The sequence below is a fragment of the Monodon monoceros genome, unplaced genomic scaffold (genome assembly GCF_005190385.1).
Source record: "Monodon monoceros isolate NGI ecotype Baffin Bay Population unplaced genomic scaffold, NGI_Narwhal_1 Super_Scaffold_10, whole genome shotgun sequence".
Taxonomy (NCBI): Eukaryota; Metazoa; Chordata; class Mammalia; order Artiodactyla; family Monodontidae; genus Monodon; species Monodon monoceros.
In genome coordinates, this window is record NW_021703766.1 from 55277448 (window position 1) to 55300951 (window position 23504).

Sequence of the window (23504 nt, forward strand, 5' to 3'; positions counted from 1 at the left end):
ACTTTTTTTTTTTTTTTTTTTTTTTTTGCGGTACGCGGGCCTCTCAGTGTTGTGGCCTCTCCCGTTGCGGAGCACAGGCTCCGGACGCGCAGGCTCAGCGGCCATGGCTCATGGGCCCAGCCTCTCCGCGGCATGTGGGATCTTCCCAGACCGGGGCACGAACCCGCGTCCCCTGCATCGGCAGGCAGACTCCCGACCACTGCGCCACCAGGGAAGCCCTAGACGACTTTTTAAGTCTGATTTTTGAAAACATCAAATCAATCCCATGGACAATTCTTATCAGACTGTAAGCTCCCTGAAGGCAGAGACCACGTCTGTATAATTTCCTGCTGCGTCTCCAGCACCCACACTCGTGTCTGGGCATTCAGTACTGAATACAGGTATTCAGCAGCCGTGTATTGAATTAATGAATCAATACATAAGTGTGTGGATGAATAAGAAGATGGTGACTATGGCTGTCTGAAGTCATAAGCCAACAGTCATCCTTAAATTGTAGATCATCCGCAAGCCTTCCTATTGGGTCTGCAGATTACAATAATACTGACAATAATAACTAGTGTGTGTTTATTTATTTATTTATTTTAAAATGGTTTATGTGTTCACTAATTCAACAAACATTTCTTTTTAAAAATAATTAATTAATTAATTAATTGATTTTTTTTTGGCTGTGTTGAGTCTCTGTTGCTGCGCACGATCTTTGCTGTGGCCAGCGGGGGCTACTCTGTTGCAGTGCGCGGGCTTCTCACTGCGGTGGCTCCTCTTGTTGCGGAGCACGGGCTCTAGGCGTGCGAGCTTCAGTAGTTGTGGCTCGCGGGCTCTAGAGCGTAGGCTCAGTAGTTGTGGCGCACGGCCTTAGGTGCTCCATGGCATGTGGAATCTTCCTGGACCAGGGCTCGAACCCATGTCCCCTGCATTGGCAGGCAGATTCTTAACCACTGTGTCACCAGGGAAGTCCCACTAGTGTTTATTGAGAACACACTGAGTGTCGGAGCAGGGTCAGATCCAGGTTTTGTAGGGTGTGAACTTTGTACAGCTTAGAAATACAAAATTTTAAATACAAAAAAAGAGGTATACAAGAGAACATTTATTTAGCATGAGAAAATAAGTTGCAACCAATTACGAAATTCAAAAGGTGACAGTTGCCACGCACAACCCCCCAAATTGAAAAACACATATAGATAGCATTTTAATTAGTTTACTACCTGACTCAGCTCTATAATGCTTTCCCTCTATTTTCTTTGATTGGCTTTTTATATAACAACAATATTATAATATCATTTTCTGTAGATAGAATAGAAAGATTATCTGATCTTTCCTGTAATGTGATTGATCAAAACATTTCTTTACTATTAACTTAAGAAACTTTAATTTCAGATTCACAGTTATTTTAGTATTGTTGTCAAGTTTGGGAAAATTCTAAGCAAGATTCCTTCACCTATGAATTTAAGGTTGCAGAGTGTTGCAAGTTTTTTTTCAATGTTATTTATAGTTTAAAAAACTGTTTAAGTTGAAGCATAATTGATTTACAATGTTGTGTTAGTTTCAGTTGTACAGCACAGTGATTTGGATATATATATATTCTTTTTCAGATTCTTTTCCCTTATAGGTTATTACACAATATGGAGTAGAGTTCCCTGTGCTATACAGTAGGTCCTTGTTGGTTATCTATTTTATATATAGTAGTGTGTATATGTTGATCCCAAGCTCCTAATTTATCCCTCTCCCCCTACATCTTTCCCCTTTGGTAACCATAAGCTTGTTTTCTATGTCTGAGGGATGTTTTTCTGTTTTGTATATAAATTCATATGTATCATATTTTAGATTCCACATATAAGTGATATCATATGATATATGTCTTTCTCTGTCTGACTTCATTTAATATGATCATCTCTAGGTCCATCCATGTTGCTGCAAATGGCATTATTTCATTCTTTTTTATGGCTGAGTAATATTCCATTATATATACATGGCCCATCTTCTTTAGCCATTCATCTGTCGCTGGACATTTAGGTGCAAGTTTTTTGTTTTTTTTTTAAGCAGTGAGTAATCTTAAGTACTCTTTGAATTGTCAACACTCACTACCCAGGGAAAGCCTTGTGCAAGTGAGAAGCCTTGGAAGCTTAAGATTCACTAGCTTAATGGTGAATCCACCTCTGCAGTTATGCTTAACTACTTTTGAAGGAAGGAATTACATCTGCTTTGCTATGTGTTAAGGAGAATCCTTGTAGATCGGGTCGGGAATCAGACTGGAACCTGGATGTGATGGTCCTGCATGCCTGTTTTAGGAGCCTTGCTGTTACTATCTACTTCACCTATTTTAAAACAGAAAAACCACTGAGGTTCTGGGAACTGGGAACCAGGAGACCCTGGCTTGATTCCCATTTGGTTCCTGGTTGACTAGTTTTGAGCAAGTTCCTTCCCCATTCTTGGCCTCATTTTCCCCAGCCTGTGTAAGGAGGCGGGCATTCCCCGATTTCCTTGTCTGTCTCTGACACCGTCGGAACAAAAATGAAAGGAGAGACAGGAAACTCCTATAGACAGTGATCCTTTTGGGATCCCACTTATTAGAGGTGGACCCAAGTGCAAATTGGATCCTTCCTCTCTGGGCCTCGTGTTTCCAGCCAGAGCATTTTCGCAAAGGGCCTGAAATGGGCCGCTTTAGCGCAGGGTTTAGAAGTGAGGAGTCCCTCCTTTTCAGGGCCTTCCCTAAAAGCACTTCTCCATTGGCAGCCGTTTCTGCTCGGCCTGACCAGAGAGGCAGCTCAGAGGCAGCATGCATCGGTATTGAGCGAGGGGTGGGGGGGCTGATGGCCGATATTGTGGAGTTTAGAGGAGGAGCCGATAAGTACAGAACTAGAGAGAAGGGGGACCATAGAGAGGTTGGCGGTGGATAGAGGGGCCAGGGTGGGAGGCAAACGAGAGGCAGCGTGTGGGTAGAGGGGTGGGAGGGGGAACCATAGAGAGGCTGGCCTGGGCTAGAAGGGCCGGGGGGGGGGGGGGGGGGGTGGGGGAAATGGAGGGAGGTGTGGGGAAGAGAGTTGGCCTCCGAAGGTGGGAACTAAAGACGCAAAAGAAAAGACTCTCTGGTCAAGGGTTGGGGGTTTTGGCGTGTGGTGTGGGGTGTTGGGCCTCCGCGTCTCGCTTAGTCACTACCACCGTGCCCTTGAGCAATGAACTCCCTCTCTGCATCTCAGTTTTCTCACTGAAAACTGAACGGATTAACCTTTTAGAGAAATTAAATAAAATCACGTATGAAAGTACCTAGCATAATAATGTCTTTGCACGGACAGTATGTAACACGTGGGAAGTAATTCTAATATATTTTCGCATGTTGACTCCTTTCTGCAGCTCTGAAATTCTTGAGGGCATTAAAATGAGGCATTTGAGCATTAACACCAAGATTTTGGAGGGATTTCTCAATCCCCACCGCCCCTTCCGTAGCTCAAACCTCGTTCTTCCTCATGTAGATTTCAGCACCAGACTGTTCCATAGTCCCCCAGCTTCCACTCTCTAGCCCACCAACATAACCAAACAGACCTTTCAAAAATTTGGAACTAATCTTGTCCTTTCCCAGCTCAAAATCCTTCCACGGCAAGAGGGCTTACCGCAAGACAAAAATCCCAACTCCTCTGCCTGGAGTTGGAAGCCCTGCATGTTGTAGTGCCCACCAAGCTCTCCAGCCTCCTCTCTCATCATCTGAGACACACAACGTGTGTCTCACCCCCATTGAAACACTCACACTTTCATTTCTCCAGGCGCCAGGTCTTAGGCTGGTCTTGCTGCCCAGAGTAACCTTTCCTGGGGGATCCTGGCCATTTTTTCAGGCCTTATTTCCTCCAGAAAGCAACCTCTGACTCCTGCCTACCTCAGGCTCCCAGGCTGGGTGAGGCACCCCTTCAGGCTGCCAGTTCCACCGGAATGCCTGTGAAGCCCTCACATGATAGTTCCCTGACTAGCTCCAGACTCACCTGTGATGCCTGCAGCACAAACTCCCATGTTCTTCAGTCTGGTCTTTGTTGTCTCCAGTCAGCATCGTCCCTGGCTGGGCACATGATGCTTAGTCACTCTGAAAGAAGAATAGTTGGGCTGTTTTCTGTGCTGGCTAACTCTCTTGTCCTCCAAGACTGAACTCAGGTGTCACCTCCAGGAAAACTTTCCAATTATTTTTCTTTTAGTTTTTTGGCCGCACTGCACAGCTTGCGGGATCTTAGTTCCCTGACCAGCGATGAGCCCATGCCCCTTGCAGTGGAAGCGTGGAGTCCTAACCACTGGACGGCTAGGGAATTCCCAAACTTTCCAGTTCTATACTCCTCCCCCAGTTGGGTCCTGAGCCCCTTCTGGCCCCCTGGAGTGCCCTGTCATTGCACTTACGACCTTACATTGTAGCTGCCTGTTTGTTAGTTGGCCTCCTCTAGATTTGTCTGTCCAGTATGGTAGTCACCAGCCATGCATCGGTATTGAGCGCTTGAAATAGGATTAGGCCAAGTGGAGATGTGCTGTAAGGTGGTAGCTGGCCACTACTAACAAATACTGTTTTGAGAATGGCCGGTGCTGGCCTTGAGTCTGATGCAGTTCAGAAGATTCAAGTTCTCAGTGTTGCAGGAACGTGTCTGAAACCACATCTACAATGGCCACCCAGCTTCATTTTGGATGCCTGAACCATGGTGACTCCATTTTGATTTTTTTTCCTTTCACTTATTTATCTTTTAAATTAATTTTTATTGGAGTATAGTTGCTTTACAATGTTGTGTTAGTTTCTTGCTGTACAGCAAAGTGAATCAGTCATACGTATACATATATCCACTCTTTTTTAGATTCCCTTTCCATCTGGGTCACCACAGACCATTGAGTAGAGTTCCCTGTGCTATACAGTAGGTTCTCATTAGTTATCTATTTTAGACATAGTGGTGTATATATGTCAATCCCAATCTCCCAGTTCACCCCCTCCCCCCATTTTGATTTTAAATGCGTTCTTTTCTTTAATGGTTAACGCAGCTGTGCAGTGTACATTTGACAGGCCATAAGACAGGCTGTTCTGGTTAGCATAAAGTTCAAGTCAAATCATGTATCAGCCAGAAGGACTTCCCCGTACCTCAACGTATGAAAATTTCTTCCATCATAACTTACATCTTGATATAGAAAAATAAAATTAAAAGGAAAAACAAAGAATGGTGGCCTCTCCGTGACAGATGGGGAAACTGAGTCACCAAACAGGGACTGGTGTCACACAATGTTCTTCAGATTTCCCTGGAGAAGGGACTTCCCTGGTGGACCAGTGGTTAGGGCTCGGTGCTTTCACTGCCTTGGACCTGGGTTCAATCCCTGGTCGGGGAGCTAAGATCCCACAAGCCTCTCGACCAGAATTGGAACCCTACTGTTTCTAAGCTGCCTCATTAACATCTGGTGTTTGCTATGAAATCCACATGGAATGCCTAATCCTTCTAGACAGTCTGTACTGAGGCAAGAAGGGGCTCTTCATGACTTTACAGGGCTCCTTGCGGGTGGGAGCTTGGAAGCCCAGCCTTCTGGTTTTCCCTTGCCAGCATCTACAGCTAGCCTTGAGGGCTGTTTCACACTCAGGCAACTCTTTCCCTAAACTTCTTTTAGCTTCAATCCTGTAACTCTCGAGGGCCATAGAACAATTTCCCCATAATGAAGATATTAGAGTTTTTTTGTTTGCACAGCGCAGCAAGCGGGATCTTAGTGCTCCGACCAGGGAAGCACGGAGTCTTAACCACTGGACCGCCAGGGAAGTCCAAAATGAAGATATTGGGATGAGAAAGTGTAAAGATCTCCGCGCTTTAGGATTTAGGATGTAATCCTGGCTCTGGCACCCCCTTGCTCTGGGACCATCAGCGTCTCACGTAACCTCTCTGGGCCTCAGTTTCATCATCTGCGAAGCACTAGGACTGAATTTGAGACAGCTTCTCGTTTGAAGTCCTCCTCTCGGGCTCAGTCAGATTCTTTAGGGACGCTGTCCGTCGTTGAGCTTGTCTCGTGAATGTCATCCCTACCTGCTTCTCCCAGGTGCTAAGGTGGGGGCAGACGTTTCAATATTTTGGTCTCTGTCGCCCCCAGGAGGCTTAGGAGAGTTCCTTGTCGCAGCAGGTGTGCAATACAGATAACATTTGTTGCCTCTAAGGTAGAGAAAGGCAGGGACTACCTCAGTCTGGTTGGTTCATGTTTTTACCCCCGGAAGCTGGCGTATGGGAAACACTAAACAAATATTTGTTGAATGAATGACAGAGATTCAGGCCAGCGGAACAGAAGGCACTTGGAATTCTTCCTTTGAGGGTTTGTGTTTCTGGCCGGAAGGCTTTCTTGTGAACCCCATCCCTCTCCTGGCTGGTCGGAGCGCTATGGCTCCACTTAGGGCTCCCGGAAGGTTTAATCTCTTCGCCTCCTGCATCCCGGGATCAGACTCTCGGGAGGCCTCTCCTCATAACTCACGGACAGCAAAGGCCATGCCTGGAGGAGGGGTCCAGGAGCACGAGGACGGGTGGGCAGCCGTGTGTGTGTGTGTGTGTGTGTGTGTGTGTGTGTGTGTGTGTGTGTCAAAGACCGGACCCGACTGACCCATTGCGGGGACGATTGGGGAGGATCAAGGAGGTTCGTGTCGGAGGACCCCTCGGGGACAGAGAAAAGGCAGAAACCAGGGAGGCCTTGGTGGGCTTCGGAAAGGGATGGTGGGGAGGTGGTGGAGTGGGTCGAATACAGACTCTGGAGGCGAGAGACTTCTTTCCGGGCGGATGGAAACACTTAATGGTGTCGCAGGACCAGCATGAAAGGAAGAAATCTTGGATCTGGGCAGAAGAAGAAACCCGGGGAGTTTGGGGGAGGTCCTAGAAGAGAAGAGTGATACCCTGATGGGGAGAAATGGAGACAAAGGAAAAGGACACCCTGCCCACCAGGGGTTTGAAAGAAGAGACGGAGGACAATATAGTAAAGCATGGGTCCCACAGATTCTGGGGCATGTGAGACGACTCTGAGTGCACATCATAGGAATCGATTGATAGATGCAAGAGGCCTGTGCAAATCCCAGGAGCATGGAGATGTGGTAAAGTTAGAAAGTCTAGGGTTTGGGCACATGGAGAGAGGCCCATGAAAAGTCCCCCAGCCCCTTGGAGAGATGAGGGGTTTAAGGAGTAGGGGGTGGAGGATGACGTAGGTAAGCAAAGATTGGGGGATGCAGAGAGGTCCTCTGGTCATCTCAACCCTTAGCTTACCTCTCTGCACCTTCAGTCAATGCAGTTTTTCCTTCCTTTAGCTGCTCCTCTGATTCAGGGATGACCATGACTCGGACTTCCCCGGCGGTCCAGTGGTTAAGACTCCGTGCTTCCACTGCAGGGGGCGCAGGTTCGATCCCTGGTCAGGGAACTAAGATTCCGCATGCTGCGCAACGTGCCCCCCCCCCCCCCCAAAAAAGGATGACCATGACTTTTTTCTCATCAACTGTGGGTTCCCCCGCCCCAGTCAGGTGCTCCTCCCACAAGCCACAAGTTGGCCCTTCCTCCTCCTCTTTCTCTGGGCCTTCAGCCTCTGGCCGGATGGGCATACAATACACCTACACACACACAGTGCGAATGGAGAAGCCCAATGACAAGCACGAAGTTTTGCGCAGCGTACAGCTGTCCCGAGTGCCTACAGGGCTTCCAGAATGCTGTCTGTCTCAAGGCCTATGGCCTCTCACATCCGGTCATCTGGGGCTTCATCTCAGACTTGTGGCAAGGCCTTCCAATGTTCCAGCAGTCTTTGCCTGCCTCCGCTCATCTACTGGGCTCCCTGTACCTGCTCCTTCTGCCCCCGGCTGGTCAGGCTTGCCAGGGACCTGGCTCAGCATGTCCTGGTGTATTAGGGCAGACTGAGTCTCCTCCTAATACGGGCACAAAACTGATGCCTTTGGGGAGCCACGTGCTGGGAATCTTTCCCAAGTTGCCAGCGTCCAGCTTGAGAGATGATGGTTGCAGAGCTAGACCCTGGCATCTCTAGTGGGCAAGACAACACCCTTTTCTGGGCTATTCTTGTTAAGACTGAATGATCTCCAGCCTTGGGGTGTGCTGCAAGTCTATGGGTGGCAGGGGAAGCAGGAGAAAGTAGCAAGAAAGATGCCCTCACCTCCCAGGGCCATTACTGGTCTCCTTTTCCCCTTTAGCCTTACCCAAGAGGCAGGGACCCTGGGTTTTAACTGCACCGTGTGGGCTTTGTGACTGGTGGGTTCACTCTCTGGCCTCAATAACCCATTTAAAAACTAGGGATGAATTCTCTCCTCCCTGTCAGCGGCCAGATGGTAGCAATTTGCCAAATCTGCTGAGACATCTGTCTTCTTGTCTGGTTCTTCTTTGTTTCTTCCTCTCAGTTTTAAAACTGGGAATGTCCCGGGATGCATCTCAAACTTAGTCACCTATTTTGTCCTTACCTGTGCTCGCAAGCTCAAGCGGTCACTTACTGATCACCACACACATCCTACTGTGGCTTGAGGAAGCAGCTCAGGGTGATGCAAAAAGAGATGGGCCAGCTCCCATCACACTTCTGCCCCATGTGCTTACAAACGTGTAAGAGCCTGTTTTACCTCAGGTAGCATCGTGTCCTGCACTCGGAACTCTGCCCCTAAGTGTGTGGCCCCTGTGGGAAGGCATTCAAGTGCTCCAGCCACCGCAGCCAGCACCGGCTAACCCACCTGGGATGGGTTGACCACTTTCCAGGGGGTGGCCCAATGCATCCTGGTGTATTCATCACGGCAGGACTTCCTGGCTGGCTGTGGAGACTGAGGCCAGGAGTTCAGGTGTTCTCTAGACCCGGGTGTCACTTCCCTCCACCACTCCAGTTCTGTGGAGGGACTGGCATCATACAAGGCAGCCCCGACTAGCTGTGTGACCCAGGGCCGGTGACTACCCCTCTCTGGCCTTGGTTTTACCACCAACACGGAGAATGATACCTGACTCCATTTTCTTGCCATGTAACACATTAAATCACAAGGCCTGGGTTTCCTCAGCTGTCCCACCGGCTGAATAATTCTGGCTCTTTGTCTTTGCTGTGTAGCAGCCGACCAGTCACTAGCCCTTTCTGGTTTCTGTTCCTATTTGTAGGTAGACGGTCTATTTTCTTTCCTATTGAAGAAAGTATTTATTTTAGGACGACTAGTTTCTTCTCCAGCCCAGAAGGATAAAGTGACTTTTTTGTTTAATGTGGAACTTTTTTTTTAAAGTCTTTATTGAGTTTGTTACAATATTGCTTCTGTTGTTTATGTTTTGGTTTTTTGGCTGCCGGTCATGTGGGATCCTAGCTCCCAGACCAGGGATCCAACTCAAACCCGCACCCCCTCCATTGGAAGGCTGAGTCTTAACCACTGGACTGCCAGGGAAACCATAGATAAAGTGACTTTTAAAGAAAAGTCACAACTTTTCGGACAAAAAGCCATCCCTTTTGTCTTCCCTCCCTCTGTATCTACCACGTCGCCAATGACTTTATATTGGCTTTTCTCCGCCTTATTGCAGAGAAGTCAGGCGGGCAGACTCCCGGAACCATTGTTCGCGGGTGTTTGTTTCCCGCCGGGGCGGATTTCTGGGGCCGCGTCTGGCCGAGACGGAGGCAGGAGTGGGAGCCGTCTCCGGGCTCTCCGAGTCCACCACCCCGCGCGGCGGACATCCTGGGGCCGCCCCTCGAGCCGCTTCCCACCGCGCTCGGACCCGAGAGACCTCCGCACCGCGAGCCGGCGCCGGGAGGTAGGCGCTGAGCTCCGGGCGACCGGAGAGGCCCGAGCGGTGCGTACGCTGGGTCACTCGCTGCTTAGACTCGCGGGCGCGGGATGGAGAGGCTTTGAGCTGGTGAGTTCCGGAGAAAGAACTTCATCTACTCGCCCGTCTGTCCTCCCCTCAGCCTCCCAAAGTGTACCTTGACCCTGAATCTCTCTGGAGGCCATGGGCCTTTCCCTCCCTAGGGTGGTCCCCGCCCCTAAGCCGGCCCCCTCCTCTTCCTCCACCCCCGCCATCCCCATCCCGAGGCCTCAGCCCGCCTCTCAGGGACCGTCACCTGCTCACTGACGGGAATGGTGTTCCCTATATGTGCACACGGAGGAGGCCCCCTGGCTGAAGCCCAACACCCACCCCCCGCGCAAGGCTTCAGTTGTCCCCAGCGTTTTCAGGTCTTCAAGAGCTGCCTGCACCGCAGGAGCTACAGCATCTCCCACTCAGAACTCCGGCCCTTCGTCTGTGGCAAGGCCTTCAAGCGCCCCGGCGAGGTATCGCTTCATACGCCAGCTCCGGTTGGGTTGGGCACACACCTGCCCGCTGTGTTCTGGCGTTTTCAGGATGCCGGGCAGCAGGCGCAGCACGTTCTGGACCACTTGGCTGGAAGGAATTTCCTGGACCATGGAGAGACTGCAGGGGCTCCATAGAATCTCTTGTTTCTGGTACAGAAGGTAGAGGCTGGGGTTTTGGCCTCACTGTTTACTTGCTGTGTGACCTGAGGCTGCCTCTCTGGGCCTCAGTTTCCTCATCCTGAAATAGGGAATGGCTTGTGTTTCCCAGCCATCCTGGCCAGGGGTGAGAAGCAGGAGTCTCTTGCTGAATTCCTGACTGTGCCACAGCCTCTGTCTATAGCCTGAGTTAGATCACCATCCCATTCTGGAACTCAGTTTCCCAATCTGTAAGATGGGATAGAATGAAACATCCTTATCAGGTGAGCTGCAAACTCACCTAATACGAAGGTAGCACCAACTGCTCCATCACTTCTTTACAGCAACTCGTGGTGCCTGCTGAGACAGGTGCAGATAACGTTAGTTAGTTTTGATTCTTTTTTAATTGCAGGGGTGGGGCTGGAACACAAGTGAGGTGGGAGCCTTTCCTCTGCGGTGTGAGTTATTGGCTGGAGTGCTTTCCTAGGGCCACGTCCCTAGGTCCCATTAGGGGACTGTGAGATGCCATGTGGGGCTGGGATGAGGTGGATTGGCTGGGCCACCTCATGAAGGGCTTCAAATCCCAGGCTGAGGAACCTGGGGACTTGATCCTGAGGGTCATGGGGGCCGTGACAAGATTTTGTGCAGAGGTTACATATGAGACAGCTGTGAGAAGAGTGTCAAGGAGAGCGGGGGCAGTACTGGGGGCCAAGATAGCAGGGAGAAGGCTGGTGCAGGGGCCCTGCGCAGGAAGAAGGGGCCAGAGCTGGGGCTTGGGGAGCAGAGGGGAACATTCAGGATGAGGGAGGGATAGAACTTGGTGCCTTCTGGCTTTGGGGAGTGTAGAAGTGGGGGGGGGGGGCGGGATGAGGATGTTAGAGCTTCCAGACTGGTGTGGATGTGGGGCTTAATTATGATCCTGTCCCAGGAGAGAAGCAAGGCTTTTTGTTTTGGTGGGGGGAGATGCTTTACCTTTGGACGGGGTGACTGAATTCATTCATTCAACCAATACTGAACCGAGCCCCTACCCTCTCCCCAGACCTTTGCTAGGTTCTGAGGGTAGAATGTTGCCTAGGACAGAGCGGGAAAAGCAGGCACTAAAGTAGCAGATCCAAAAACGAGCAAGACCACTACGGACTGCAGTACGAGATGCGGAGGGAACGGCCTGACCAGACGGAGCAGGGCCTCACCTGCTCACCAGCTTGAGCTCTGACACAACCAGCAGCCGCGCTTCAGTGACGAAGGATTACTCGAGTTGAGACCTGAATGGCCAGAAAGGGTGTGTCCTTGTGAGGGGCTGGGAGGAGTATTCCAGAGGGCAGAACAGCAAAGGCCCTGGAAGTGGGCCAGGTGGGCTGGGCGGCACTGTGGTGGTGGCAGCTTCTGAGTTTTATTCCAAGTGCAGCAAGGAGGGTTTTAGGTCAGGTGATGACATGATTCTGTGGGTTAGCGTAATTATACTGCTGCAGTGTTGCCATAGAGAGAAGGGACGGGGCGGGGTGGGGGTGGGGGTGGGGGGGGAGGCTGTCATGGTGAGCTGGGCCGGTGGCGGCAGTGGGTTGGGGAGAAGCATGAGGTGCTTGCAGACAGTGGCCATGAGCTCTGACTCGGTCAGTTAGAAGCACATGCTGTCCAGCGGATGTGTGACCTCAGTCCCAATCACGTGACCTCTCGGAGCTTCTGTTTCCTCATCTATAAAATAGGCATCCGCATGGCACCTCCCTCCTGGGTCTGCTCTGAGGGTTCAGTGCATTTAGCGATGGCTGGCACCATAGGAAGGGCCCAATAAACGTTGGTCCTTGTCATTATTTCCAGAGTTCGGGCTGGGCTGGGCTGGGCTGGGCTGGGCTGGGCTGGGCTGGGCTGGGCGTGGCTCTCATGGACAAAGCAAGTTTCATGGGTCTGAAACTCAAGAAAGGGATCTGGGTGGGAGACTCCTGTGGTAGTTGTGTGTGGAGCCCAGGATCTATGTTGCCCCCTTGGGGGACATTTGGCCAAGTCTCTTGTCACAGCTAGGGTGGAGTGAGATTGAGGGGTGAGAGACGGTGCTCCTGGCATCTGAAGCGTGGAGGCCAGGGATGCTGCTCCATATCCTACAGTGCACAGGACCGCCCCCCACAACAAAGAATGATCCAGCCCCAAAATGTCAGTAGTGCCAAAGTTGAGAAGCCTGGTGTAGACAGAAGGTGTAGTTACCCCTTTAAACCGCGCACACCCTTTCAGTTCATGTTTCTACTCTCCCTACTGCCCCCCACCCCATAAAATTACAAAAGAGGAAGAACCTCTAGGACAACAGTTTCCAGTAGAGAGCCGTGCTTTAAAAAGTGAAGAGGAACAGCTGAAATTAATTTAATAACATACTTAACCCAGTCAGTATACCCAGAGTACCATTTCTAAATGTTATCAACATAAAAGTCATTCATGAGATACTTTACACTCTTTTCATACTCAGTCTTCAGAATCTTTTAGGTGTCTTGCATTTATGACACATTTCAGTTCAGACCGGACACATGCCAAATGCTTAAGACCTGTCTGTGGCCGGCGGCTGCCCTTTAGGACAGCACAGTTCTGGAGGCTCTTTAATTGAAGCCTAAGATCACGGTTGTTGGGTCACTGGAGGTTTCTTGAAGGTTTTCTGAGAATGCTTCATCAGTTTCAGTTTACTGTTGCCCCATCTAGAGACTTTTTTCAATAGCTGGCAATGTGTGTGTGCATCTTCTGGCTTTTTAAATATTGCCCAGTAAAACACTAAGACATATCTGTGATCCAAACCAAATATAACTGTGCCCTCTCTGGCCCGCGGGTCTCCAGTTTGCAACTGGTTGAGGGTGGTTTAGGAGCTGTACCGTAAGGTGGGCAGCGGTTAGCCACCTGTGGCTATTTAGATTTAAATTAAGAGAAATGAAATACCATTTAAAACTCAGGTCCTCAAGCCCTAGCCACATTTCTAATGAGCAATAGCCTCACGCGGCTAGTGGCTGTCCCAGTGGACAACGCGCAGATCATAGAACTTTTTCATCATCCCAGGAAGTTCTTTTCGGCAGCTTTCTCGGACTCACCTCTGGCCAAGCCGGGGTCCTTGGTCTGGGCGCGACCGTAACGCCGGTTCTCTCCCTTCTGTGCCCCCAGCTGCCTCCCCTCCCCAGCTGCAGCGGCCGCCCCCCTCTGGTTCCCCCGGCGCCACGACCTGCTCGTGGACACGCGCAGCATTCGCTACTAGTTCACCGCGCAGCTGGAGGACGAGCTGCGGGCGCCGCCCGGCGCTGCACTCGACGTTCCAACCTTCCGCGTGCGCCGCGTGCCCCAGGCCTTCCAGCGCTCCGGCCACCCGGCGCGGCCTGGCGCCGACCGCCGCACTAGGTTCCGGATCTGGCCTGGCTGCCCTGCCTCTCTCTGGTCAACGCGCTCCTGCACCAGGACGCGGCCGCCGGACCTCGGTTTCCTCTCTGCGCGCGGGGGCATCGGGCCTACCGCGCTTTGTGCCGACACCACCCAGACACTGTCGCTGCTGCTCCTTGCGCCTCAGTCTCCCCCTTCCTCGATGGGAAGAGCCACTCTTGCCCACCTCTGCATCTGGCAAGGTTTGGCCCTGTCTGCACCGCGGTCTCCCCACTTGCCCAGCCGACAGAAACTTCCCTCTTCCCGCTCTCTGCCTCGTTTGGAAGGGGATGCAGGCGGGTCGGCCAGTGGGAAGAGGACGGATTGGGCGCGTCCGTTCCTTGTGGGACTTCGGGCAAAGACAGCCTCGCCTAGTCTCGTCTACTAATCAGTCTCTGTCCCAGAGAATGAACTGTCCCCGTAGGGGATGGGAAGGGAGCGGGGGGCAGGGGGCGGGCTGTGTGATTCCCGCGCGCTCGGCCCCTCTCCTTTCTCGCGATCCCTAGATACTCAAAAAAAGCGGGCCGTCAGAGCGGCGGGCTCTGGGGCGGCGGAACCTTCCTTGAGGCGCGCGCGTTTCCAGTCGGCGCCCTTTCCCAGGGACGCCGCCGCCCCTCGCGCCCCCGCGCCCCCCGCGCCCGCGTCCCCGGCGCCGCCGGCCCGGAGCTCCCCCAAGCCTCGGTCCCGCCGCCACCGGCACTCGCGAGGGGAAGCCCGGGCCGCTCGGGACCTCGGCTTGCTCCTCCGGACCCGAGAAGCCACTGTACCGGGTACGGGGGCCGGGATGGAGGGAGGAGCTTGGCTCCGGGACGGCGTGAGGCCGGGCAGGGCTGGGGGAGGGGGCTGGTGATAACGGGGGTGGGGGTGGGGCTGAGGCACGGCGGGGAAGGAGCCGGGGCTCGGGGGACAGGCAGGAGGGAGTGCGGGAGCGAGGGGTTCCTGGGGGCGTAGTGGAAAGGGGGACACAGGGGCTCTGGGGTTACAGAAGGAAGCGGAGCAGAGAAGTGGGGTGGAGGCGCTGTGCTGGTACAGCAGGGATAGGAATGGGGACATAAAGATGCCAGATGCATGAAGAAGAGAGGGAGAAGGGGGCTTGGGAGAGGGACTCGGGGGCCCTGGTGTGTGTCACGGGGAGTGAGAGGAGGCCCCGAGGGGTATAGAGAGGAACAGCAAAGATGTCAGTGGCTTATACCTAAGGGCTGGGGAGAGAGAGGGACCCTTGGGTGGACATGTAGCAGGTGGCAAAGTTCATGGGCCGTGGGCTACGTAGAAGGCCGGCAGTTGAGGCGTCCTAGGTAGGCATACCTGAAATTTCGAGGACAGGTTAGGTAATGGGAGAGGATGTTGAAACCTTAAGGTGCTGAATGTAGGAACAGGATAGAGGAGCCCTGGGTGAAAAGTGGGGAATTGGGTTAGTGGGGCTCCGGGGATGTACCTAGAGAGGAAATTAAGAGAGGCTACAGCTGTATCCAGAGATGGGAGGCCTTCCAGGGAACCTAGTGGGGATGGAGATCTAGGAGGGTCTGGAGGCCAAAGAAAGGCTGCTGCGGTGGTCCTGGGGGGAGAGGATGCAACCTGAGCTGGGGCTGGGAAGAAGAGGAAGCGACCCATTAGAGAAATTCTGGAGGCAAGAGCCCTGGCGTGACATGAAAGAGGCTATGAAGATGTAAAGGGGGAAATAGAGTTGGAAATTGATTGGCTTTTGGGGTGGAGGAGGAGGGAAGTGGCTGGGTGAAGCCCTCTGGTCCAGCTGGGGGATGAGAGGAGGACCCGGGAGGAGAGGCAGGTCGGGGCCCTGAGATGCTGAGCTTAGTTGTAGAAGCCCCTGAAGCTGCTTGATGCAAGTAGAGCAATCTGGCCTAGAAGCAGTTTCTTTTTTTGTAGGGAAGGTAGGTCAGTGGTACAGAGAGGGTAACAAGCAGTGAGAATTGGTACACTCTCCCCAGGAAGTGGCGATTTTAATTTCTCTCCCCTCCGCCGCTCCCAGCTGCCGCTCCAGATGCTCCTGCTGCCGCCGCGGCCACCCCACCCTCGGTCCTCCTCTCCGGAGACCATGGACCCGCCGCCCCCCAAGGCTCCCCCTTTCCCCAAGACGGAAGGCCCTTCCTCCACTCCTTCCTCGGCGGCGGGGCCTCGACCCCCGCGGCTGGGCCGCCACCTGCTCATCGACGCCAACGGGGTCCCCTACACGTACACGGTGCAGTTGGAGGAGGAGCCCCGGGGCCCGCCACAGTGCGAGGCACCAACGGGAGAGCCAGGCCCTCGCAAGGGCTACAGCTGCCCTGAGTGCGCCCGGGTCTTTGCCAGCCCTCTGCGGCTGCAGAGCCACCGCGTGTCGCACTCGGACCTCAAGCCCTTCACGTGCGGCGCCTGCGGCAAGGCCTTCAAGCGTTCCAGCCACCTGTCGCGGCACCGTGCCACGCACCGTGCCCGCGCCGGCCCACCGCACACCTGCCCGCTCTGCCCACGCCGCTTCCAGGACGCAGCAGAGCTGGCGCAGCACGTGCGCCTCCACTAAGTTCCAGACCCGGCCTGTGCTGACCGGCCCCTCTCTGGGCCACCACGTCTGACCCACACAGCGTCACTCCCACACACATTCCCTTACTCCGCTGAGGTTACTGCCTTACCCTGGGCCTCAGTTTCCCCAACTATCTAAAGGGAGAAACATTCCTTCCCTCCCTCCCTCTCTAGCTGTGTGATGTAGACCAAGTCGTTGCCCCTCCCAGTGCCTGGGAGCCAGTCGGAGCCCTTTTTCCGCCCAACTGTGCTGTGTGAGCCTTTGCAAGCGGCGTAACCTCTCTGAGCCCTGGTTGTCCGCCCCGAAGTGGTGAACTGTTGTCTGCGTGGAAGATTTGACAAAAGAGCACGGGCACGGTCTGCCTTATTTCTGTGTCGCCCCATTTCCACCCACCACCCTCACCCTTTACTCAATAAACATTCCGCACTCCATTTTAGGGCTCTTATTTGCGTATGGGAGCGGTGGGGGCGGACGGGGTGAAGCAGGCAGCGGGGTTGGGGGATGGAAACGGGACCATAAGCACCTGGGAACCTTCATCTCGGCCTGTGTTTCTGGCCGGAGCCGTTTCCTGATGGCCCAGGCGCCCCCGCCCCCACCGCCCTCCCCTGGACCCTCTTCTCTTTACCCTGGTCTTCTCTCCCCTTACCCGGCGCCGCCAGCTCTTGGGGGATACCCTGAAGCCACCGACCCGCCGCCATCTGCAACCACGGGAGTAGCCCGGGGCCGTTCCGGAGTCGCCCGGACCCGAGAGGCTGCTGCACCGGGTACGGGGGCCGGGAGGCGGGAGGGAGCCGGAGCGGGCCGTAGGGAGGGGCGGGGCCGGGTGAGCGGGTACCTGTGCGCTGGGCGGGGAGGGGCTGTTCCGACGGCTCGGAGGGGGCGCTGCCGAGAACTTGCGTAGAGAGGCCTGAAGGCCCGGGCCGCTGGTGGAACCCTAGAGAGCGCTGGGACACTGCCAGGACTGGGGGGTGGATGGGCGCGGACTGGAGAGAACCTGCAGGTAGCCGGGCGAGGGGAGGTGGGCGGGTTAGGACATGGGGTTCCCAACGTGACAGCCCATGTGAGAAGGCCTGAGTGCATATAGAGGGGGTAGGAAATGCTTCTTGGTGGAATATGTAGGATGGACTGACACCCAGACTGGGATCAGTGGCGTGGACAAGGGAGAGGCCTGGAGGTCTATTAGGTGGGGCCTGCGAGCAACCTGTGACCTGAGGGGGGCACAAAGCGGATAGATAAAGAGAGCCTGTGCGTACAGTCGGTGGTGGAACAGAATCGGAGAGGTTTTTCAAGGAGGGGGTGCGTAGGAGCCTTACAGAGGGTCACAGAGTTCAGGGCCGAAGGACTGGAGAGGAGATGGGGGATGGGGGTTGCAGAATTCCTGAGTAGGTTACATAGAGAGGGGAGAACAGAGCCCGTGGGGCTGAGCTTCCCTCCTCTACTGTAACCTTCTCATCCTCTCTCCCCTCCACCAGGCCTCAGTCACCCCTCCGGATGCTGGTGCTGCCGTCCCCCTGCCTCCAGCCCCTGGCGCTTCCCTCCGCTGAGGCCATGGAGGCGCCTCCCCCTCGGACAGGCGGGTCCCCAGAACCCGGACCTTCCTCTTCCACAGGATGTCCCCAGACTTCGTCCCCTTCGAGGCCCAACCACTACCTGCTCATAGACACCCAGGGCGTCCCGTACACCGTGCTGGTGGACGAGGAGTCTCAGAGAGAGTCCGGACCCGATGGGGCTTCGGCTCAGAAAAAGTGCTACAGCTGCCCAGTGTGCTCCCGGGTCTTCGAGTACATGTCTTACCTTCAGCGACACAGCATCACCCACTCGGAGGTCAAGCCCTTTGAGTGTGATACCTGCGGGAAGGCATTCAAGCGGGCCAGCCACCTGGCGCGGCACCATTCCATTCACCGGGCAGGTGGCGGGCGGCCCCACGGCTGCCCGCTCTGCCCTCGCCGCTTCCGAGAGGCGGGCGAGCTGGCCCAGCACAGCCGGGTCCACTCCGGGGAGCGCCCCTACCAGTGCCCGCACTGTCCACGCCGATTTATGGAGCAGAACACGCTGCAGAAGCACGCTCGGTGGAAGCATCCCTGAGCCAGGCTGCGGGGTACCTCAGGTACCATGGGATTCATGGGGAGCGTGGACTCCCGTCGCCCTCAGACAGCCGGGAACGCCAGAGGCTGGGCTGCGGGGGCCCTGGACACAAACACAGGACCCCCCCGTGGGGAGGCTGAGCCCTGCCTTGAGGAGTAATCTTCGGGTCCTCAGTGTTTTGGAGATAAGGATGGGAAAAAGACCTCACGTTTACAGAGTGAAGTCCTCTAACCTCAGAGACATCAGCGAGTCCACGGCTGAGCCCTGACTGGAGGGGTAGGGAGCAGAGTGCTGTGTGTTGAAATTTTCGGGCCTGGAAACCCATGGTTGGGGGCCATCAGGAATCTGCAGCATCTTGCTGAGGCCCCCCTGCGATGCTGGGGGAAGGGGCCCCAGACCTGCTTCCCACTCCCCAGCCAGGGTCTGAGACTGGACACTCACTAAACACGGGTTCCACTTTGAGCGTGTGAGGTTTTGGGGGACCGTGTCTCTGCCGACTGCCTAGCACAGAGACTGAGCGAGTGCCTGGCCCACTTGGGCCTTGGCTTGCCTGGGAAGGTTGGCCTGCACTGGGGTTCGTCCTAGCTTGGCTCCTGACCACCTGTGTCATATAGGCCGAAAGTTTTTAAATATTTCTTTTTTTTAAAACCACGATCCATTGTAAGAAACATTTTATATGGCAACCCCGTATAGATACACAATATATGCAAAACAAAGGTTTAACAGTAGTTACCTCTGCCATGTGCAGATCTCTGTTTTTTTCCATCTACTTTTTTTTTTTTTTTTAAGACTGCCAATTCCAGATTTCATTCTACCATATTATCTGCGCATGAACCTGTAGTTTGAAAAACACCGATCTAGGGCAGGTGCCTCCCCCTGGACGTTTTGACTGAGGCTGCAATTTATCCGTAGTGTGAAGTGGGTAGGAGGAGAGAGTGACACTTTCTAGGTGGCACAGACATTTAGGTTCTCCTGCTGCAGGGTTAAAGCACGACTCTCATAAGGGCTGGCAGAAATTCCAGAGCATGGAAGCTACCTGAGAATGGGAGGAGAGGCAGGTGGAGCTGGGCCAGAAGCTGAATAAACATCTGGCTTCTCAATGAATTTTCCTTGCGTGTCGGATTTGTGCCAGGCACTGTGCTGGGCCTCATTTCTTCTTCCGACCTCTTTTTGGGTGGAGGAAAAAATTGTCTCTACTTCCCAGAGAGGGAAAGAGCTTCCCACCATCTAACTTCAGATAACAGTAACAGTGCCCTGTCTTGAGCTCTCACTGCGGTCAGGCGCTGAGTTGAGCGTTCTGCGTGTCATATCATCCTATATACACACAACAAACCTAAAAGGGATTATAATCTCCCCACTTTACAGGTAGACTGAGGCTGTGAAGGAGCGGCCAGGACTGGAATCTAGGTCTGAATGTTCCAAAGCCGGCTCTTAACAACACGGGGGTGATGGTGCAGGGGTGGGGAGTGGTTTCTAGGCCTTTATTTTCGGGGAGGAGTAACTCTCCCTACCCCATGATCCTGGGAACCCTGGGGTCTGGCTGTGCTGAAGCCCAGTGGGAGATGAAGGAGCGAAGGAGCGGAGCGGGTTGCAGGGGTCCACACCGGCCAGTTCCCAGGGTATCTCTTAAGGGGATCCTCCCTGTGCTTCAACTTTCCCGGCTGTTTCCTATATTTCCCCGCCTCTCCCGGGCCGGACTCGGCGCGCCGTCGCCCCCCACTCCCCCACCCCTGGGGACCCCCGGAGCTACCAGCTCTCCAGGAATTGGGAAATTCGTGACGTTCCCTGCCCAGGCTTCGCCAAGGGCGGGGGTGCGCTGCAAGGGGCCATCGCGCAAGTGCGGCCCCGGCCTCCGCCGCAAACGGCCGGCTTCATCTGGGGCCGGGGACTCCTGGAGGAGGCACGCCAACTGGCGCATCGGGCGGTCCTGGCGTCCCTGCCTTTCCCATCGCCCGGCTCCGAGATTCGCCGCCTCTGCCGCCCTGCCCGCGGGTGTGCGGTCGCTTCCCTCCGCTCCCCGTTATTCTTTGCAGACGCTCCCCGGCGCCGGGCATGGGCGCCGCCGCCGCCGCTGCCGTCGGTCCTCGGGCCGGATTCCGCGCGCGGGTGGGTGAGCGTGGGGCCCCGGCCAGTCCGACCCCGGGCACCTGCGGGCCGTGGGGGCGGTGGTGGCCGCGTCGGCACCTGCGGCCAGGTGCATCCCCCGCTGAGACCACTTGCCACCGTCGCTCCCCCTCCCACCCGCGGGACAAAGGGCGGGGGCGGGGGCGCATCCCCACTCACGACCTTCCCCCGCACTGCGCACGCGCCCAGCTCCCCAACGGGCGATCGCCTTGATCGCCCACGCGAGTGCGTGGGGTGACCGGGGGTGGGGAGGCGCGGCTCGTGGCTTGGGCCCCCACCCTGCCTGGAAGTTGGGGCACACTCTCCCTCCCCCGCACCTCTCACTTCTTTGGCCCCGAGGCGACCTGTGATAAGGTTCTGTCCTATTTCTGCCAGGATGTGCCTGCTCTGTCAACCCCACCGGTCCTTCTTCTTCCAGCACCCTCGTTCTCTAGAGTCTAGGAGTTTGTAACCCCAGGGGTCCTCCCTCAGTCCTGAGGGGTCTGGGTCCCTTCCTCCATGAGACCCAGGAGTCCCGGCCCTCAGCACGCCCTCCCGCAGTCGTGAGCCCCAGCTCCCCCGGGATGTCCCCGAGGAGTCCGTCTGTGTTCCTTCATTTGTGGCTGCTGTTTCTGTCCAGTGCCCCTGAGGCTCTCAGCTGCTGGGGTCCGCAGGAGGCCGCACCATGAATGAGCGAAACATTAGCCGGAGGAGGACAGGTGAGGAACTGGACCTTGCTCCACCCTTGGTCCCACAGCTGCTGCCCGTTGTCCCTGCCCTTTCTTCTCCAGGGCTGCGTGGTTGGGGGCTGGTCCGAGGCTCCTTGGGACTTCCCTGGGGTGACCCCGGCCTCTTTTTTCCAGTGAAGAAGGACAATGAGGCCTTCGAGATTTCCATCCCCTTCGACGAGACGCCCCACCTAGACCCACAGATCTTTTACAGTCTGAGCCCCTCTCAGGGAAACTTCGAGGGTGAGTTGGTTGAAGGGGGACTTGAGTCAGGCAGGGGTGCAGGGCCCTGAGGCCTGGGGTCGACCAGGGTCCTCTGCTGTCCCTAGAGCCTCCGGAGGCTGCGTCCCCGACTGTGGCCCTGATGAACGGTGTTAGGGCCCAGCTGCACATGGCCCTGGAGAGGAACTCATGGCTGCAGAAGCGCATTGAGGACCTGGAGGAGGAGAGGGACTTCTTGCGGTGTCAGCTGGACAAGTTCATCTCCTCTGCCCGCATGGATGCAGGTGAGGCCGCCAGTCCCCTCCCCATCTCACTCCTGGGCCCCGGCACCCAGCTCGGCCCTCCTCAGGGACACAGGACCCTTCTCACCCACACTCATCCTCTGGCGGCTCAGGGGGACCTGTCATTTTGCCCTCTCCTTGCACCTGTGGCCATGTCTGGGGCTTCAAGCCCAGCTTCCTTCCTGCTTGAGTCCTTCTGCTGCTGGACAGGACACTGTGCCCTGCTGGTCCATGTATTCTGAACACTGCCCCATCCCCTTCCCTTATAGGGCTTTTCTCTGCCAAATCTTTAGCTGTGTTTTGGTGGATCCAGACTCTCCTCTCCCCTTCCTGCTGTTCAGCCCCTGGCTGGCTCCCTCAAAAGCTTCCGCTTCCCTCTCTGTGAAGTCAGCTGAAAGTCTGGGCAAAAGGCCTGGGTTTTTTCAACACCTACTTTACTGAGGACCCCTCTGCTCTTGAGCCACCTCTAGCCTGGGTTGCTGGGGCCTCCCACCATCCACCCACGCTGACGGGAACCTACCAAGGATGGTCAGGCCCAGGGTGTTCTGGATTTACTCGGTGGTAACCCCAACACTGGACCTCCAAACCCACCCTTCGGAGGGCCCGGCATCAGAACCCCCGCTGCTTCCTCTGTCTGGGTGAGGGTGGGCGCCTGCCCTTCCCAGCGCACTAGACCCAGAGACTAAGGTTTCCCTCTGGGTCTGCACTCCCACCCCCACCCAGGCTTTGCCTGCCTCTCCGCTTATAGAGGCCCCACTGGGTCCCCAGAACACCCCTCCTCCACCGTGGGAACCCCACAAAGTCAAAGACTCTCTCGAGGTCCCCGGGACTCTCTTGGTCCACTGGGCCCCTCCCCCAGACCTCTTGCCACCAAGTTGAGCATCCTCAGCCCATGCCCCACCCCGCAGAGATGTGGGATCTCTGTCCCCAAATCCCAGCTGCTTGTGGAACTTCAGCATCTACAGTGCACTTCCTGCCTGTTCCCTCCTTGGGGACCCCTTCCTGGGGAACTGTGTGACAGTGCTGTCGGTCCCCACCTGGCCGACTCCTCCTCCCTCCCTCCTGTTCGTGAAGTTCACGCATGCGCGTGTCTCCTCTCACCTCTCCAGAGGACCACTGCCGGCTGAAGCCTGGGCCCCGGAGGGCTGAGGGGGACGGCAGAGGCGGGGCTGGGGGCGAGGCCTCAGACCCCGAGTCGGCTGCCTCCTCACTCAGCGGAGCATCTGCACAAGGCAGTAACGGGGAGAGGAAAAGGCAGAAGCAGAAAGGGGGCACTGGCCGGAGGCGCTTCGGGAAGCCCAAGGCCCGAGAGAGGCAGCGGGGTAAGCGAAGCACAGGGGGTGGGGGTCTCTGGGGCCCTGGGCTGGGGACTTGCTGTGTGACCTCCAAGGAGCTCCCCCTTGTCCTCCCAAGCCTTGGTCTCCCCATCAGCAAAGAGACCAGACCTGGTTGTCTGTCCTGGCCTCCACGTGTGGTCCAGGTTTACAATCCTTAAATCTGTGTCCACCCTCACCGCCGCCTGGGGCTTGACCTTCCTGAGCCTTGGGCTCCTGTCAGTAACAGGGGAGGGGGCGATGGCCCAGGTGGGCTGGGAACTCCACCCTTGAACCCACTCCCTCCTTCATTTTTCCTCCTCATCCCCCTCCCTGGGCTTGCCTTCTCTGATTTTCCTCTGGTCCGACTCCTGTCTACATTTCTTCCGCCTCTTGTAACTCTCACTGCTTTTCCTCGTTCTCTGTTTTGTTCTCCTGATCTTCTGGCCTCCCCTTCCCACTTCCTCTCTCTGCCCCCCCCCC

The 23504-nt window shown here is 55.4% G+C and overlaps 3 protein-coding genes across 9 annotated transcripts in view; all 3 read left to right on the forward strand.

The window, feature by feature from the left end:
• ZNF581 (zinc finger protein 581) overlaps positions 1-18412 on the forward strand; it is a 25359-nt gene extending 6947 nt beyond the window's left edge. The window contains exons 1-2 of one of the 3 annotated variants that reach the window (XM_029239944.1): positions 11551-11672; positions 17762-18412. In XM_029239944.1, coding sequence (XP_029095777.1) covers positions 17781-18374 — 594 coding nt within the window. In that variant the 5' untranslated portion in view covers positions 11551-11672; positions 17762-17780 and the 3' untranslated portion in view covers positions 18375-18412. Of the gene's footprint in view, positions 1-11550; positions 11673-16920; positions 17054-17761 lie in introns of those variants that run through there. The other 2 variants (XM_029239951.1, XM_029239936.1) reach the window with 2 other exon arrangements.
• ZNF580 (zinc finger protein 580) lies at positions 11524-16720 on the forward strand. 2 transcript variants are annotated; one of them, XM_029239890.1, is made up of 3 exons: positions 11524-11672; positions 13523-13974; positions 15759-16720. In XM_029239890.1, the coding sequence occupies exons 1-3, from the start codon at positions 11660-11662 to the stop codon at positions 16287-16289; spliced, it is 996 nt and encodes a 331-aa protein (XP_029095723.1). In that variant the 5' UTR covers positions 11524-11659; the 3' UTR covers positions 16290-16720. The 2 variants fall into 2 exon arrangements, with proteins under 2 accessions (XP_029095723.1, XP_029095729.1); XM_029239896.1 differs by lacking the exon at positions 11524-11672 and having other exon boundaries at positions 13785-14541.
• A 2009-nt stretch (positions 18413-20421) lies between the features above and the next one.
• CCDC106 (coiled-coil domain containing 106) overlaps positions 20422-23504 on the forward strand; it is a 4613-nt gene continuing 1530 nt past the window's right edge. The window contains exons 1-5 of one of the 4 annotated variants that reach the window (XM_029239915.1): positions 20422-20480; positions 21118-21196; positions 21341-21448; positions 21535-21711; positions 22818-23030. In XM_029239915.1, the coding sequence (XP_029095748.1) occupies positions 21163-21196; positions 21341-21448; positions 21535-21711; positions 22818-23030 (532 nt within the window). In that variant the 5' untranslated portion in view covers positions 20422-20480; positions 21118-21162. The other 3 variants (XM_029239912.1, XM_029239923.1, XM_029239910.1) reach the window with 3 other exon arrangements.

What these genes read in the sequence shown, in the direction of transcription:
- ZNF580 (XM_029239890.1), top strand. An exon ending in CCACCTCTGCATCTGGCAAG is followed by an intron (nt 13,975 to 15,758) that starts GTTTGGCCCTGT and finishes CGCCGCTCCCAG; the next exon opens with CTGCCGCTCCAGATGCTCCT.